Source organism: Danio rerio, chromosome 18, assembly GCF_052040795.2.
Source record: "Danio rerio strain M-AB ecotype USA chromosome 18, GRCz13ab, whole genome shotgun sequence".
NCBI lineage: Eukaryota > Metazoa > Chordata > Actinopteri > Cypriniformes > Danionidae > Danio > Danio rerio.
In genome coordinates, this window is record NC_141038.1 from 9558640 (window position 1) to 9577807 (window position 19168).

Here is a 19168-nt window from a genome sequence, read left to right on the forward strand (position 1 = left end):
CACGATTTTCAAGAATTAAAAAAAAAGATTGGAGATTTATTGGTAGGGTTTCAAGGCATATATATATAATGATTAGCAAACAGAGAAAGAGAGAGAGCGAGAAAGTATGACCTTGTACAGAATACAGAAGTATGTACAGAATATAAAAACAGCTCTACCACAGACCAGAACTAAAGACGTTCATGTGAAACGGTGAATATCTTACATTAGAAACTGCATCCCCAATGTTTAGCACATTCTTTGAGTAACATCAGCACCGCCGTCAAAGACAAGCACATGTTTCCCAGAATACGAGGACTTGATTAACTAGAGAGGTATTACCTTAGATTCCTTCAGTCCGACAATGTTTCCACCGAACCGCGAGGGAGGGTTGTCTTATAATACAAAAGTAACAAAAAAACAAAGGTTTTCCCGATACGCTCTTCCTCATCGCTGCAGCTTCATCAACTATCATTCGAGGCCGAGATTATGACTATTACGATGTGTGTGGCACATACTAACAGCAAAGGCTAAAACACATCACGGCTAATAATGTATGAAACTGCAGGTGACGCGTGAGCAGAAGAAATTGTGAAGTAATCGGACAGGAATCGTACTATTTAATTATACGCTCTACTTGGAAGCTGCCTCACAATCAGGTGCATGTTCGGTTAATGTAACAGAAAACTACAGACGTAAAAAGGCAACCGAATTTTCTTCGTTAAATGCTCTTCTGCTTTATAACCGTGTCCATGAAGAGGAATCTGCCAGAAGGCCAAGACTTTACATATATATCATTAAGCTGATATATATTTTCAGATGTGCGCTTGTTGTCCAGGGTCAGGTTTAAGACGTGGCTCCTGGAGTGGTGTTGACATTCTGTGTGGCGACCTGTGGTGCGACTTCGATGATGCGGGGTTTGTCGATGATGCGTGCAGTGCGGTTGCCTTTCTCTACGATGCCGATGATCCAGGCCTGGTGTCCTTCACCGTACTTGGGGGATTTGATCTCGGCGCAAAAACGGGCTGCTTGCTCACGCGGAAGACAGATCAGCAAACCTCCTGGAGAAAGACAAATGTGGAAGAGGACTTTTAAAACCCTCAAGCTGTATTTATTTCCTGTTTAATAATCCTGTATCTGGGGTCCATATGACCCCAACAATTTATAGAGTAATTGAACAAAATGTACACATTTTACCCATACAAGTTATACATCTTTTTTTGTATAATTCAGCGTTAATGATGTGTTTTGGGAGATATGAAGTACTTTTGTACCTACATTACCACAAAACTACGTCTTTCCCCTGTATGTGAAATATTACATTTTTATGAAAAAGTCACTTCAAAAGTTTCTTAATTTAATAGAGTGGAGGGACTATGATGTCACCTTGTAGGCTAATCGGATGCTAACATAAAACTGTTTCCCTCAACAAAATCCCTATAGGATTTTCCCATAGGCTTTTCGAAGATTGCGAATAATAAGCTGTTCAAACACTGTTCACGTTTTGTCCAGCCGGAAAATCCTCACACGAAAATACAACTTTGAGCTCTTTTGAATCTTATATGCATACACAAGAACTGAAAAGCTAACATTAGCCTATAAACGGACTACAGTGTCCTCGAGGAGCACGTCTGTGAGGACAGCACCACCCTGCTACAGACAACTTTTCTAGCTTATTTTTACAAACATGGTTTAAGACAAAGATTTACTTTCTCTGTTTACTATATTATTATCCACGCTATATATTATAAACAAACACGCAAAAACACATCTGTAGACATACGTCCTATTTGGATAGTTTTTACGTGGGACATACATCTGTTTTGCTTTATGGTTGTTGTAAAAGTTTTAAAACTGTATGTATAAACGTGCCTACATAGTATAATCATAAGACATATTTAAATAAGTGTATCGCGCGCATGCACACAGCTCGCTTACCTTAGTAACATACGACAGAAATAAGGTGTGAGGGACAAGTCTATATGCCTGCGAGTTCCATTATGGACCGAGAATAACATTCGATAGTAATGTCACGAAAAGCAGCCCATACAGTCTGTCTTGACGGTCTTTACAAGTGAGGGCATTATTAACACACAATATGAATTCCCAAGTCGAAAAATGCTACAAACTATGAAATACTATTTATGAACATACTTAAAATCATAGATACTCAACGCAAGCGGGCTGCGCTCCAGACCAGCTCAGCTCGATGACGTATAATGTCTCCGACAACGATAGTCCCATTTAGCAACTTGGTAGCAACCGTCTTTTTAAAGAAGCGTAACTGATTTTAAAAATCAAGAGTGTGATGTAACTGATGTGTTTTATGTCGTAGAGTAAAACGCGAAAGCATCTTGAGTTTGTGTTAGCCACGGACCTTATTTAAGCGATTTTACTGAAATCCCATTGAAAAAACCTATTGACTTTGGGATGAGGGAACTGGAACTGCTAAAATGCTAACTCGCTTCCGGGTTTTTGCATACAATTTGATGTCATAGTTCCTCTACTCTATGGAAAATGTTTCTGGATATTGATCTAGGTGTTAGGGTGAAGAATTCTGCCATCTGCTGGTTAGTGATTGACCTTTTTCTGAAGGAAAACTTGAAACCTAAAGGGTTATGGTTTACAAACGTAAACAATTGTCCAGCAGAGGGCCATAGAGAGCCATTCATTTTTCTGGATGTGGCCAACAGCTCCTATCAAATCTTGTGATACAGTTTGTTTTCTTCTTGACAAGAGGATGGGGTGCCACTGTTTACATGTGTGTATTTGGGTGTGTGTGGGTGAGTGAGCTTGGGTCTCTCATCCCTTTAATATTTTTGTTCTGCGTTTGTGACCAAATACCAGAAACATATTTTCTTACAACCTAAATCAAAACCAGATTTTTTTATGTGGATAAAGGTAGATAATGAGGAAAAGTCACAAAATCTTATCTGAATAAAATGAAGGGAACCTTTTTTTAATTATGTAAAAGTTGATTGGGGTCATATAAGACCCCGAGTTCAAATTAAGGGTCAAGAAAGATTACTGCTTCAGGTTGAAAAAAAACTAATAACTGCAGGTTAGAAGGGTAAAACACATACAACTGATCCAAAAATCTAAGTCTTGATCACCTTTTTTATTTAAAAGACAGTTCATCCAAAAATGAAACTGTGATCATTTTACTTAATCTCTACTTTTTCCAAACCTGTATTTTTTTTTGTTATTATTATGAATATTGATAGCTGCTTTTTAAAACATTATTCAAAAGATCTAGTTTTGTTTCCAATAAAAGAAGTTCATCAAGTTTAGAAACACTCGAGGAAATTGCCAGGAAATTTTCATTTTTCAGAGAACCATCCTATTCAGATTCATTTTATCAGTCCAATCATGATATGAAACAGCACAACAAAACGAGTTATACATATTTTGGAAATGCATTTATAAATGCATGTTAATATTAGGTGGAAATTGTAATGCATCTCAAGCATTCAGAGACAACAGCGAGATTTTCCCCCTCAGTTTAAACTTAGATGTTATAATTGAATTTTGAATGTTATGATATTAAACAGTGATATATGTTTCTAAAATTAGAAGTATTTTACTGTATATTTGCTCAAGTAAAGATGCTAATATTAATATATAAATTAATATATAAGATACCTCTATTAAACAAAATATTCTTCATTTTTTATTTTTAAACTGTGTATAAAAAATAAAAAGTAATCATATTTAGGATGTTTTATAAATACTTTTAAGAGATGAGTAAAAATATAGGAATTAGAATAGTTTAAAACATAGAAAAATAGAACAGTTTAAAAACTTTCAGAACCCTTTTCTGCCACCATGACACAAAGAAGATCTGTTGTTATACCTGAGGTTTCTGGGCAGGTGCCGTGCATAAGGCCAAACATGTTCCCGCAAGCTTTGCTGACAGCGGCCATCTTGGCGAGAACCGGCAGGTTGTGAATGACGAAGGACACCTCTGTTCGCTGCTGGCGGGCCAGATTCTGAGCGTGACCCAGAATCCCAAACCCTGTGATGTCAGTCGCTGCGTGTGCATTGAAGGTGTGCATCAGCCCGGCCGCTGAACCCCCCCAAAACAAAGAAAATTAAACATTTGTTGGATTAACTCAATATTTATGAGTTGAACAAACGTGTCATGTACTAACCTGTTCTGTTGAGTCGAGCCATGTTCAACATGGCCTCCTGATAAGCCAATTCAACGTCCTCCTGAGTGACCACCAGCTTTATCTTATTCCATTTCTCTGGCTGAGACACAAAGAAAGATGACGAGCAGTTAAACCATGTTCACATTCATTCATTCATTCAGTTTCCTTCGGCTTGGTCCCTTATTTATCAGGGGTCGCCACAGAGGAATGAACCGCCAACTATTCCAGCATATTTTTACACAGCAGATGCCCTTCCAGCTGCAACCCAGTACTGGAAATCACCCATACACGCTCTCATTCACACATACACTCATACACTATGGCCAATTTAGTTTATTCAATTCACCTAAAGCCTGTCTTTGGACTGTGGGGGAACCGGAGCACCTGGAGGAAACCCATGCTAATACGGGGAGAACATGCAAACTCCACACATTAATTCCAATGGCCCAGTGCTGTGAGGCGACAGTGCTAACCACTGAGCCACCTGTTCACATTATAATCCTCTTATGAGAAATGTCTAAAACACTCACAATATCCAGCCACTGGTGCACTGCGACTGCCACTTGTGTTCCTAGAGGTTTAGTGAGAACCAGCACATCGCCTGGTACTGCATTATCTGGCCTACAACAGGCATAAACACACAACATTAGAAAAGGAATGAATGGATATATATATATTCGCTGAGCACAGGGATGGGAGGTATTGTACAATATATTTCTATATAGCAACAGTGTCCAAACTCAGTCCTGAATGGCCAGCGTCCAGCCCTAATCAAACACACCTGAACCAACTAATCAAGCTCTTACTAGATATACGCTAGTTGGAGCTAAACTCAGCAGGACACCAGCCCTCCAGGACCAAGTTTGTACACCCCTGCTATATAGTATCGACATATTTATATAAATGCATAATTCAATCCATTCTAGATATGAATCATGCTTCAAATTTAAGTCTTTAAATCATCTAATTAGATATAGATTATATATATATATATATATATATATATATATATATATATATATATATATATATATATATATATATATATATAAAATGTCAAAATATTTATTACACTGCAAAAAATACCTTTCTTAGATTTTTTTGTCTTTTTTCTAGTCTACTCTACACTGTTGTATCTTTCTTTGCTTTTCTTAATTCCTTTAAAATCGGTTTTAACATATTTTAATAATTTTTATTCATTGCTGTTTTTATTTTCTTGTTTCTTCTGTTCTTATTTATGTAAAACCCTTTGAATTACCATTGTGTAGGAAATAAGCTATACAAATAAACTTGCCTTGCTAGTCTAAATAGCTAACAATTCTTAAATCAGGAATCATTTTCTAGACGAGCAAAATAATCTGCCAATTGGGTAAGCAAAATAACCTTGTTTTTCCTTTTGACATAAGATTATTTTGCTTGTTTTAAGAAAAAATTGACATCTTTCACATCTTTCTTAAAACAAGTTCATATGTTTTCTTGTCTAGAAAATGCTTCTTGATTCAAGACCTTTTAGACGAAAAAAAAAAAAAATTGAAGTAGTTTTTGCAGTGTATTTTCATATTATACATGTTATCTATATCCATTTAGATACTTTAAAGCATAGGTCTCAAACTCAATTCATGGAGGGAATAGTTTAGAATAGTTTAGTTCTGCATAGTTTAGCTCAAAACACCTCTAATTCACACCTGCTTAATAGTCTCTAGTAGTCTTGAACACCTTGATTATTTGGATCAGCTGTGTTTGATTAGGGTTGGAGCAAAACTGTGCAGAGCTGCGGCCTTCCAGGAATCCAGTTTGAGATCTATGGCTTAAAGCCTTAATTACGAAGCAAGAAACAGTTTTTTTTTTTTTGCAATGTACATACTGTTGGACAATGAATATGACAAATATCTTACATGCAGATTTGTAAATATAAAAGTGTATTTTAATGATAGCAGTATCTGTAAAGTGACAATTATAATAGGGTAATTGAGAAAGTAAGTGTAAGTATTTTAGCTTTACTTTTTAGTTGGTTACACAATGTAATGTGATTTTATATGCACATAATGTATAGCATGGCTTACATGGATACATTCACAGTATGTTTTCACAGCCTTTGATATGAGCTAAACACTGGGCAGGATGTAAATATATCAATATTTGGAAAAAATTGAGATATATACCATATATTATAGAGAGATATGATTTGTGTTTGTTATAAATGTACTGGCATGGGCCGCTATAAGTTTCTGAAGGTATGATAACCTTGGATAAAAATACCACGGTTTCTTGGTATCGTGATTACTGCTTTAAAATAAGTTATTTTTAAATGTCTGGGTAAAACAAAACAAAAATTAAACACAATTTACTTTATTTTAAGAAACATTTATATATTTTGGAACAGTAAACATGCCAGGCTAAATAGTCTAAATAAATAATTGACTTCTGCTCTCTTCACTTAATTAAAAAAACCTTATATTTACCTTAGAATCGGTATAACTGAACTTTTTAGCAGTATTAAAACCTTAAGTTTTCCAAACCGCGTAAACCTTAAAAACGGTTATCGTCCTATGCCTATAAATGAGACACTTACATAATGAACTCATTAGGTTGGCACACTGTTGTGGCTACACCTCCCAGGACAATCCACGGATTTATAACCGTCTGACCACCTGTTACAGAGGTCCCTGCTTCCTCTGATGCATCCTTAAACCCCTGGATGACCAGCGGCATGACCTTATCACGCTCCTACAACACACACAATCAGATATTGAGTCAAAACACATGCTTAATATGCGAGATAAAGGTGTCAGGTTGTGTGAAAGAATAGTGAAATTGTTCAAATGTAATAATGATAATAATACATTTTAAATGGTTAAATGCTGCTGACAAATGGGAAAAGCACAGTGGTTGGAAGGATATCAGCAAAGTTAAAGTCCCCATGAGATCAAAAAGTACTTTTTTCTTATTTCTATACTTATATAGTAGTTCTTATTATAAATGGTGTATCTGTGCTATTCATTATTTAGTAAAAATCTGTTTGCCCTAATAAACTTTAATCAATTACCAAAACCTTCCATGCACACTAGAAAAGACTTTTCTTCACGTCCTGGTCACATGGAATTCATTTAGGGCGTGCATATTAGTGGGTGCCTCTTTTCTGCTCTGAATTAGTCCATTCGTCAATCTTTTAAACAAATAAAATTGTGTATCAGCCTACATTTTTTCTAATTTCATGACCATTTCAAGTGGATTTGCTGGTCATATAATTAGAATATCTTCAAACAGTTGGTTTATTTTACTAATGCCATTCAAGAAGTGAAACTTGTATAATGTATATATTCATTCCACACAGACTGATATTGTTTCAAGCATTTATTTATTTTAATTTTGATAATTTTGATGAACAAATCAAAACCTTAAATTCAGTGTCTCAGAAAATTTGAATATTGTAAATGCGTTCATTAGACACAAGGAATGTGACAGCTGAAACCCATGTCTTGCATACGTCTGTGAGTAGTGGTTCTTGAAGCACTGACTCCAGATGCAGTCCACTCTGTGAACCTGCCCCACATTTCTGAATGGGTTTTGTTTCACAATTCTTTCCAGGGTGCAGTTATCCCGATTGCTTGTACACGTTTTATCTACTACATCTTTTCTTTCCCTTCGCCTCTCTATTAATGTGCTTGGACAGAGCTCTGTGAACAGCCAGCCTCTATTGCAATAATATTTTGTGTCTTGCCCTTCTTGTGCAAGGTGGTCATTTGGACAACTGTCAAATCAACTGTCTTGATGGAGGACAATTATAAACTTCCGTCTATAAGATGTCATCATCAAATGTTTTACCATTGTTCTAAAGGGCCTATTACTTTATAAAAAAGTATGAACTATCAACCGGGTTTTAGTCACATCAATCATTTAGATGCCCTAGACACTTGTGTATCAAATATGATACAGCAAGCTTTTAAAAACAGATACTTGTTTGCATTTTTAGGCTAGCTGCTCCTTAAAATAGCATACATTAGATGCACAAACACACTTTGCCTGTACATTTACATATCAGTTTCGCATCTCACCTTCTCTGTGAGCTTGTTGCTGACACCGAGCAGCATCAGCATGTTATCGCATTCTGTTACTCCCATGGCGTATAGGTCACTCAGCACATTGGCACAAGCAATTCTTCCCTAGAAAGCCGAGAGAATTCATAGAACATCATATTGAGCACCTAATGTGACGTATTCTCAGACTATGTTAATCTGAAGTCAGTGTTTACCATCATATATGGATCATCCACTATGGGGTAGATGTAGTCTGTGGTCTGTACAAGCGACAAGCCTCCATGTCTCAACGGGATCACGCAGGTGTCCATACCAATGCCTGTTTTAAATAAACATGAAGACAAAAAACATCAATTTGATGTTTTAGAGGTGTGTATAAAGTTTTACGTAGTCTTCAAGCTTAAATGTTTATGCAGAAATGTGTTTTTAAGGGTGACAGTCTTAAAGGAATCCTACAGGGTGACAGATAGGATTATTTCTGGAGAACTATTTACTTAATTCACCATGAAATCCGATTTAACTATTCTTCTTATTAAGGAATACTACAGTAGTTATTGCAAATTATTAATCAGTGCACATAATTATTTTTACATTTTCATGTCTTAATAATAGTTTCACCTCACATTTGCAATAGAGTGCTTACTAATGCAGGCCAAAATAACCCGTCACTAACATAATATCCACCAACAGCATCTACAATAAACCATCCAGATGGACAAAATTAAGTGAATATTTCAACAACTTTTCTTGATCAATAAGTCATTTCACTTGGCTATATTTTCATTCACTCATTCATTTTCTTTTCAGCTTAGTCCCTTTATTAATCCAGGGTCACCACAGCGGAATGAACCGCCAACTTATCCAGCACGCTTTTACACAGCGGATGCCCTTCCAGCTGCAACCCATCTCTGGGAAATTGGCTATATTTTGATTTAATTTATTTTATTCCTATTTCTGCACAAAATTGTGTAAAAGAAAATATGTAGATTTATATAGAATTCTTATTTGAGAGTAAAGAAGCTAAAAACTTAAAATTAAAAATAACAGAACCATTATTTAAAGTTTAACATCCAAATACAATCAAAACACTTATCAACAAAATAAAGAGATAATTAAAAAAAAATTTATAAATGTATGTATTTACACACATTTAGCTATGTAATGAAGAAAAAATAGAACAGGGACTACCGCAGCTTCATGCTAGTATCTACTAAATTATTAATCATTAATTAATACATTAATCAACACTTTTAGCAAATGCTCCTTGATGTCTTTAAACAGGGTTCATACATATTTTACAACTAAAATTCTATGACTTTTCCAGGACTTTAAGTACATTTTCATGATCTAATGTTTCATCCAATGTCTACATATAAATAAAAAGAAAAACAATGCACATTCAAATATATCACAGCATATTATAAAACACATAAAAATCTGCTTAGTTTGCATTTATTTTTATATCTATGTCAAATTTATTTTAAAAATGCTTATACAGCACTAATAATGTAAGAGCATGTGTAAACAGAACAGAAAAGAAGTAAAGACAGCTGACCTAAATTCAAGTATACAGATAATTGTTAAACTAATTTCCATGACTTCTTCAAAACTTTGTGGGTTCTTCTGTTTTTCCAAAACATTTCCAGGCCTGGAAAATGTCATGTCAAAATTCCATGACTTTTCCAGGTTTTCCATGACTGTATGAACACTGTTTAAAACACTTTGGCGCACAAGCTTTCCATTGCATAATGATCAGCAACACACACTCTCTACAACAGAAATGAAGCACAAAGGATAGGTGTGTCGTATATTTGTTGTATGTAATTTTACTTTGCCTTTATAAGGTTTTTTTTTTTTGACTCTCAAAGTGCCAAAAGCCTTACACTTGCATTATATGAATCACTAAGGACCAAAATGTCACCTAAAATCATCTTTATGTGACCACTTTCTATAGGTGGCCACTGGCTTGCATGGTTCGGGACTTGTAGAGCTGCGCATCAATGGATTTGCTCTTCAGTGTTTGGACTCTCAGCAGTAAACATTAAACCACACTGAACTAAACTTAACTGAACTTAAACTATGAAAACTGAACTGACACTGTTACAATTTACTATAATCCTCTATGTGAAGCTGCCTTGACACAATCTACAATGTAAGTGGTATAGAAATAAAGATGAATTGAACTGAATGTTTCACTGAAGAAAAAGAGTCACCTATGTTTTGGATGGCTTATTGGCTCACATTTCTTAGTGAATTATCCCTTCATTTTTTTATGCGAGTGTGTTTGTATACCTAGTCTGGGCATTACAGCCCCAAGGAACTGCTCATCTTCCTGATAATGGTTTTCCTGCAGGGATTCTAGAAGTTTCTGGAGCACATCTTGAGGAACTTTGCAGCCCGTCCCCTTGAGCTCTGTGAAGCGTGTTAGTCTGAAGTTCTTGTCCAGTTCATAACTCTCCGGGTTAAAAGATTCCCGCACCGACATGTTTAAAAAAACAAAACGTCACCGGCACACACAACAGCTAGCACACCTTACTTCAGACTACGGTATAGGCAATCTGAAAAACAAATGAGGACCATATTAAAAGTGAAAAAGCACACAACCTCATGCTGTTTTACTATAGTTATAAAAGAAAATAATGCAACAGTCACTAACTTTAACAGATAATCCTCTACTTTAAAACACATTAGCTTGCACTTTCATTCATTCGTTTACATCAATGGTCTCAAACTCAATTCCAGGAGGGCTGCAGCTCTGCATAGTTTTGCTCCAACCTTAATCAAACACAGCTGATCCAACTAATCAGGGTGTTCAAGACTACAGGGACTATATTAAGCAGGTGTGAGTTGGAGGTGGTTAGAGACAAACTATGCAGAGCTGTGGCCCTCCAGGAATTGAGTTTGTGCTTTAAATTATCTAAATGGATATAGATAATAGGGATGCACTGATCCCGATACTTGGATCGGATAACGGTTCGATACCGCATATTTTTGCAGGATCGGGTATCGGCCAGCTGGTACCCATTCCAAATCCGATCTTGCACTATTTTCTTTGTAATTTATAAGCCAACAAAAGCCATGAAGGTAACCTATTATAAGGCACTAGAAAGTTGAGTTAGAGACCATTGATGTAAACCATGGGTGTCCAAACTCGGTCCTGGAGGGCCGGTGTCCTGCATATTTTAGTTCCAACCCCAATTAAACACACCTGAACCAGCTAAGCATATACACACACACACACACACACACATTTTTATATATATATATATATATATATATATATATATATATATATATATATATATATATATATATATATATATATATACACACACACACACACACACATAATTAGTAGGTTTAATCATTCATATACCGTGCATGTTTGTGCATGTGTACGGGATTCAAGTCCTAATGTGATTTCTTGGATCGCACAGTTCGAACTGCACTGATGTGGCGCGGCCACTGTCCAAGAAAGATTCATTTTAGTGAATCGATTCGTTCGAAGAATTTGTTTGAATGAAGCAGTTGTTAAAATAAAATTAACAACTCGTTTTAGACATCAACCAGTAGTTTACGAGTCTCCGGACAACTTTAAAATAAACATCCTACATCTATAAAGGCACTTAAATTTACAATAAAGACACTAAAAAAGTCATATAGTGTGTAATTCAGTATACAAATGCGAGATATACAAAGAGTTTTCTGAACTGTTGCTCTCTCTTTCATTTTTACGTTAGATAACTACAAAAATATCACTTAAGCTTTAATAATAGGATTTGGTCTTTATATGTACTCTTATGAAAGCAAAGATAATGAAGTATTAGCTGATATTACATTACGCCATTCATAAGAGCTTGCAAAACGGAACGAGTCATTAAAAAGAATCACTTCAACCGAACAATTCACTCGTGATTCACTAAAACCGCTGCACGCGCTGATCCAATGCAACGCCTTCCCGCTGCTTTATTACATTTCACCACATCTTATAATCAATAAGACCATCGCATGCACACGATAACACGTTTAAACAGTGAAATGAATGATAGTAATAGCAGAAGCAAGACAGTTGAAGTGTTTACAAAAATGTCGGCGGTGGAAAAAATTAACCCTTAAAGCGCCCGCGCCATGATTGCTGTGTGCACAACAGAGTAATAATATGCAATTTAAATTATTTGGTGCACTTTACACCAATTCCGCTGCACATGTCTTCTACTTGAATAAATAAGATAGCTCTCCTCACACTTAATGCATTGTGGCACAGTTATATTCGTGTCCCATTTCCCCTTTAATTGTGCTGTTCAGTTTGTGCTTACCGGTTTCGCTCGATACAAGAGACGCGACGCTCCCGCAATGCACCGCGCGCAGAAAGGGCGCCTGGAAAATGTGCCTGAAAAAACTAACACTCAATTCAATACAGTACTTTTGCATGAAAAGCGCAGTATTCGAGGTGTGTGTTAGATTATTTGAACGCTTCGTGTGATTACATATCACCTCCGAGCGTTAAACGGAATTGTTAGCAGCTCTGAGATGATATTTGAATTTAAAACTAGAAGTTGCGAAAGGGTCCTTCTTTCCCGCGTGACGTCATCGCCTCCCCTTTAAAGGAGATGGAAGTATGGCAACAAAAAATGTCCGCAGTAGTTTGTACCTTTAAACTTACTTGAGGTCTTGCCGGTTTTATAAGTCCTCACAGATGTTATTCATTCATTTGGAGGCTTATTATGTTTTTAACACTATAAACGATTCATTCGTGAATGTTTTATTACACATTTATTTTGTTTCTTTGTAAATTATACATGTAAAAGCACCACTTTAAAGCAATTCTTCATAGTTTTATGAAATGAATTGAGTATTATGTAGGTATAATTTCATTATTTGTAACCAAAGAAGCAGTTAAAACTTAATTATGTACCTGTTTTACCCATTTTTTCTGTTTCTCTCTTTTTTTAATTTCTAAGTGAATTAACCCATGTGCACTGTTCAAATGTAAGTTGTTATGTTTGGGATGAAAACATCCACTGAATTAAACTGTTGTGAAATGCATCAGATAAATACTTTTTTCTTAATAATATCTGATATTCAACCTCAGTCCTGATCAAAACCACTAAATTGCTTAAGAAAATTACAGAATTTTAACTCTTTAATTGCAAATTCATACATTATGTCAATGATTTGGTGAAAAAACACAAAAAAATAAGTGTTTCTAGAGCATCGATAAAGTGTCCACAAAACAGGTTTCTTGTAAAACAGGTGTTTATATCTGCATGTAGCCTAAACAAAAGAAAAATTAGACACTTCATTTGTAAAATTTGACTTACAGTAACATCTAAAATAGTCAGTAAATTTCCCTTAAAACACTGAAAATATATACATTATTAATAAATTAGATGTAAGTTAAATACATTTTAAACACATTAAAAACATTACATTTTTATAATGGTGTCATTTGCGTTGTTCTGATCAAAAACCAAATAAGTTCAAGTTCAATTAAGCATGTAAAAACACGTAATAAAGAGGTAATTAATATTATAAATACCAACATTTGATGCATAGAAAATAATTATCACAAATAGGTTTAGATGAACCATTTAAGACACAGCCATATTATTTATTTGACGTCTCAGATCAAACAACTTTCCACTAATAATATCCTTAATCCTTAATACCCAGATTTAACTTCTAATCTTGAAGGAATATTCCTCAGTAAGCTCTTTTTCAACCACATCTGCAGCTTTAATATTTCAGTCATATCGAAATTCATAAAAGCAAACATCACTCTGAGTTAACAGATATGCACTTACAATGGAAGTCTATGGTGAAAGTGTACAACGTAAGCACATTTTGTTTGTGTGTGCGCCATTTTAGAATTGCATTTACACTGAGACTGAGCCACAGATGCTGTCCAAACAGCTAAACTTGAATTTAACCCGGATATTTAATTGTTGTTCAAGCTTTTCACTGTGAGGTAAAACCCTTTGTTACACAGACGCAGGACAATCATATTCATATTCACTCGTTTGTACACATTCAATACACACTAGATCCTCTTACACAGAAAGTCAAACAGTTACATGTCTACAATAACCAGTCTGCCAGATTATACAACCAACGACACATTAGTAAGACTATGTGCAGCGAACATGACATTAAGTGCTATTCATAAAGAAAATGCAATGTATTTCACCAGAAAGTGTCAATAATAAACAGCACAACTCTGAAATGACATCAGTTTGTTATGGTAGCTTGTGTCTGCCACAGGATTAAAAATAAAAATGAAATAAAAATACAAAAGGTAAATTGTTTATCTCACAATTTCTTGAGACTTTTAGAGGAAATACAAGATTAGGCTAGCAATTCTGGTTAAAATCTGAAAACCTTTCCACAAATATACATTAAACTTTTCTCTCAGAATGCTAAATTCATCACTCATAATATTAATAATTCTGCCTTTTTTAAGTATTCTGACTGTTATCTCGTAATTCTGAGTTTATATTTTGCAATTCTAAGCTTATATTTGACAATTCTATATTTATATCATAATTTTGAGCATATATCTGACAAATCTGCTAATAATTATCTCATAATTATAATTTAATATCTGGCAAACTTATTTATGTCATGATGTTGAGTTTATATCAGCGCAATTTTATATCAGCACAAAGTTATCCTGAACAATTCAGCCTTTTTTTCATGTTATTCTGAGGTTATTTCTTGAAATTCTGATCATATATTTGACAATTTGGCTTATGCCATAATTCTGTGTTATTATCTGACAATCCTGTTTAAGTTATGCAGTGCTAAGTCATTTATATATCAATATTCAAAGTTTATTTCTCACAATTCAGAGTTCAAATCCTGCAATTCTGGAATTATATCTTGCAACACAGAGTCATTATTGATACATACCCATATACACATTTATGGAGAGCGCAAATTACGTCCCAGGAGCTACGTTTTTTTGCAGTTTTCGCAAATCCGCCAGAGGCAGCTGTGTATTTTTTTTTTTAGATCTCAAATTTCTCTTACAAGTGCCATTTGCATATGCTCTTCTCACATAAATCCACCGGAGGTCGCTGTTGACTGACTGACTGAGCGACTGATAACCCCACCCACCCCATCCCTAAACCCAACCGATCTGCTTGTTAAGTCATGACGTATCTGTTACATATGGAATACTGCTTCCGGGTCCAGGCCGCTACTCATTTGAATTGAGAAAATATTCGTTTATGACCACTTTTTAGTCATATCACACATTAAAGTGAATTTTACATAACAAGACAGTGTACACATCAGTCTCTGGACTTGCTGCATCACAAATGAACATTTTTTTTAGCAATTTATAAAACATTTATCACTTTCTGGCCATTAAATATTAGGCATGGAGATATATATATATATATATATATATATATATATATATATATATATATATATATAGATCAATCGTGATTTTCGAAAGTATTACAGCGCTTTGTAAACATTTATTATTACTATTTGATCATTTTCCCCATTCTGTTAGATCCAGCACTTGGACCTGGAAGCCGCTTCGCGTGACGTCACACTTAAAGATATAGACTGGCCCATCCACCACCTCCCTAAAATCAACTGACAGTGTTCCAAAACCATTCCAGAAAAAGAAAAGCCCTCACTCCTGCTTGATTTTTACCACGTTTTCAGATATTCCCACATTCTTACCCTGTTATTTATTTGTTTATTTTGTTTATTTGCCAGTTTGTTTATTGGGCAAACTGGTAACAGCAGAAAAGTCGTCCACACGAAGGTGATGAAAAGAAACAGAAGCAGTAGGCGGCATCATACCGCCCTGTAGCATTCATTTTAAAGGTGAAATGCAGCTATACGTAGCTCTAGCTACATACTTAGTGCACTCCAGAAATGTATACGAGGGTACATTTTCACAATGAGCCTGTGTTGCAATTCTCAGATTATATCATGCAATTTTGTTCCCTATAGTTATGAATTTATATCAAACAATTCTCACTTTTTTCTTGGAACTGCTGGAATTAAGCCATAATTGTGAAATAAAACTAGCAATTACATCTGCATTTTTATTTCATTGGAAACAAGCTTACACTTTCTGTGGCTTGGCATGGCAGAGTGAATTAAAGGCACAGTCATCTCTTATCAGCGTTTCTGCTGATATTTGTTGGCGAAGCATTTGGATGAAGCTTAAAAACGACAAACACTTTCATATATTCATAGAAGACACTCAGTGACATCTGGACGACTCACTTTTAAAACGAACATGAATACCTGTTACAAAAGTGTGTCCACAGTTGTCTGGAACGCCAGCAGGGGTCCTACTGATCTCACAGCTGACCGTGAGCACTTTGCCACGTCTTGCCATACATGCTACAGTCTAGACGGACAAAATAATTAAAAATGACTCCTTTGTGGGGGTCGGAGGTTGCATTTTGTTGAAAACAATCTCGTCTCAGGCAGTGTCCATAGCAACTAGACTTTCTGTTCTCTCAAAAGCAGCACCTGCGGTACAAAAGAAAGAGTTTCGTCAGAACAAAGGCACATTTGGAGTGCGAGATGTTTAAGGTGTGCAATGCAGTACCATTTAGTGTCACAGTTTCCACTTTATCAACAGTTTGCTGACATTTCTCTAAAAGATAACAAGACAAGGATGATACAATGCAAGAAGGAACAACATTCCAATGCATTTCAACATCAGTTTGCTAAATCTTTTGGTGTTGCAAAGAATGCTGGGATATCATCAGGTTAGAGACACTCATTCATTTGATGGTGTGTTCCAAATGGGACATATCCCACCCTAAAGGACACATAGAAGTGAACATAATCCTGGCCGCCATATTGAAATGTCATTCCAAAGTGAAGTGCTCAAAACTTGCTACTTCCAAGGGGCCTTTGGAATGAAGGGTTTTAAATAATACCTGATGTGTGCCTTTGAGCAGGGCAGTTTTTTGGTGTCACACACTGTACTCAATGGGGAAGAGTTCACCCCTATCCTCTTGTCCCTTCAGAGGGACCCTCGGAAAGGATTAGGGGATGGGGATGAGCCCTTCCAAATGGAAGCCAGTTTGAAGCACTTACAGCTGAACCAATTGCTTCGAAAAATGATTCACTGTTTTAAAATGTTGAAAACACCCCATCCTGGAGACACCTACTGGTCAAAACCCTGTAAATGCAACTAAAACAGGCAAAACATGCATTAAAATGAGCTTTTCCAATCACACTGCACACGCTATTTAATGTATAACTTATAAATGCATTAGCTTATCATCTAATATCATTAAATATTAAGTATTTGCATAATATGCGTTACTTTATAAATTTTCAACAGTTATATTATTCGTTTGTCGTGGACTCTATTAATCAGGACAACAAGAGACTATTAACTAATATTATTACTTTTCATTTTACAAATGTATCACTAAAATTGCTACAAACTCGTAAAAGTGAAGTTGTTGACACCAACAACTTAGTGGTACTGTGCGCTGACATGTAGCACTGATGTGCTCACGGGGACCTGAGTTTGATTCCTGGCTCAAGGTCCTGTGCCGATCCTTCCCCTGTCTCTTCACTCCCAATGCTTTCCTGTCTAAAATCTTAACTGTCTTATCATAATAAAGGTGAAACCCCCACCCCCACCAATAAGTTGGCGGTTCATTCCGCTGTGGTGACCCCAGATTAATAAAGGGACTAAGCCAAAAGTAAACGAATGAATGAATGTTCAGTGATTCACCACTGGGGGGGCGATCTGAACAAACTCATATTAGTATTACTTGTCCCCCAAAGAAAAACCATAACATTTTCTGATTGTTTCAAAACAGTTATGATGTAACAAAGCCCTGTTTCTTCAAATCATGTAACTTTGCCAGTTTGATACAAACTGATTCGAAACAAAAATTCAGGTTTTAAAGCTTCGAAAGCAGCCATCACTAATGTTTGTGTCAGTGTGTCTGAGTACCTGTTTTGAGCTGGATATCACTACTGTCTGAGGTGGTCTCTGCTGCAAAACATTTCAGATAAATTAAGTAAATTAAGAATTTGATGAAAAAATTAATAGTATTAAAATTATTTTTATTATTTTTTCAACTATAATTCTAGAAGAAACAGAAAAGTTACAAAATTTTCAGCGATTTTGTTTGTTTTACGCCATATACATTTTCTCACCTCTTTTTAAGCGTCGACGGGCAAGTTTAATCTGATCTTGCAGAATCTGGACCCAATCTCTTGGGCCAGGAAGCTTTTCAATTCCATTGGCAGTGCAATACTTTTCTGTGAAAACTAAACACACACACACACACGCACGCAAGCACGCACGCACGCACGCACGCACACACACACACACACACACACAGACAAATGAGTTTTTTTCATTTACTGATCAAATAAGAAAAGAGGCCTTCTGGCATCAAAACAATAAATGATTAAAGCATCTTTAATTTTTGGGCTGTGTACATTGAACTGGGTACTTTAATTATGTTTTTCTTTGTTTGTTTGCTTGATTTTTCAGAGCAAAGAATAATTAATACTACTTTACAAAAGACACACACTAAAATGTTCCTCAGACAACAAGAACAGTTTATATACTGAAAAGTCTTGTAATGCATATTTAGGACAAGATAGATCTGATGGGGCGACACGGTAGCTCAGTGGTGAGCACTGTCCTGTTGCCTCAAAGCAAGAAGGTCTCTGGTGCCCGGCTGGGTCAGTTGGCATTTCTGTGTGGAGTTTGCATGTTCTCCCCGTGTTCGCAGGGCTGGAAGGGCATCAGCTGTGTAAAACATATGCTGGATAAGTTGGCGGTTCATTCCTCTGTGGCGACCCCTGATGAATAAAGGGACTAAGCCGAAGAAAAATGATTGAATGAATAGGTCAGATGGCATAATAAAAGACTCTGCTCTACTTTAATACTAATCCATTGTCAATTTAAATTATTTTGAAACTTTGCCAATTTCCGTCAAACTGCTGGGTTTTACTCATTTGTCAGGAAGGTTTTGATCATGT

General features: G+C 35.8%; 2 protein-coding genes across 12 annotated transcripts in view; both read right to left on the reverse strand.

The window, feature by feature from the left end:
* Positions 1 to 5: 5 nt before the first annotated feature.
* sephs1 (selenophosphate synthetase 1) lies at positions 6 to 12666 on the reverse strand. 3 transcript variants are annotated; one of them, NM_199701.2, is given in 9 exon segments: positions 6 to 1040; positions 3833 to 4045; positions 4131 to 4230; positions 4661 to 4751; positions 6703 to 6857; positions 8186 to 8293; positions 8383 to 8486; positions 10460 to 10725; positions 12484 to 12666. In NM_199701.2, coding segments are annotated over 8 exon segments (1179 nt in total). In that variant the 5' UTR covers positions 10653 to 10725; positions 12484 to 12666; the 3' UTR covers positions 6 to 825.
* A 1420-nt stretch (positions 12667 to 14086) lies between these two features.
* bend7 (BEN domain containing 7) overlaps positions 14087 to 19168 on the reverse strand; it is a 152041-nt gene continuing 146959 nt past the window's right edge. For 4 of the 9 annotated variants that reach the window (XM_087292974.1, XM_087292972.1, XM_087292971.1 and 1 more), the window contains 3 exons: positions 18332 to 18445; positions 18126 to 18167; positions 15897 to 16672 (listed from right to left, as the gene is read on the reverse strand). In XM_087292974.1, coding sequence (XP_087149100.1) covers positions 16623 to 16672; positions 18126 to 18167; positions 18332 to 18445 — 206 coding nt within the window. In that variant the 3' untranslated portion in view covers positions 15897 to 16622. Of the gene's footprint in view, positions 16673 to 16751; positions 16800 to 18125; positions 18168 to 18331; positions 18446 to 19168 lie in introns of all 9 variants that reach the window. The other 5 variants (XM_087292970.1, XM_087292969.1, XM_087292968.1 and 2 more) reach the window with 3 other exon arrangements.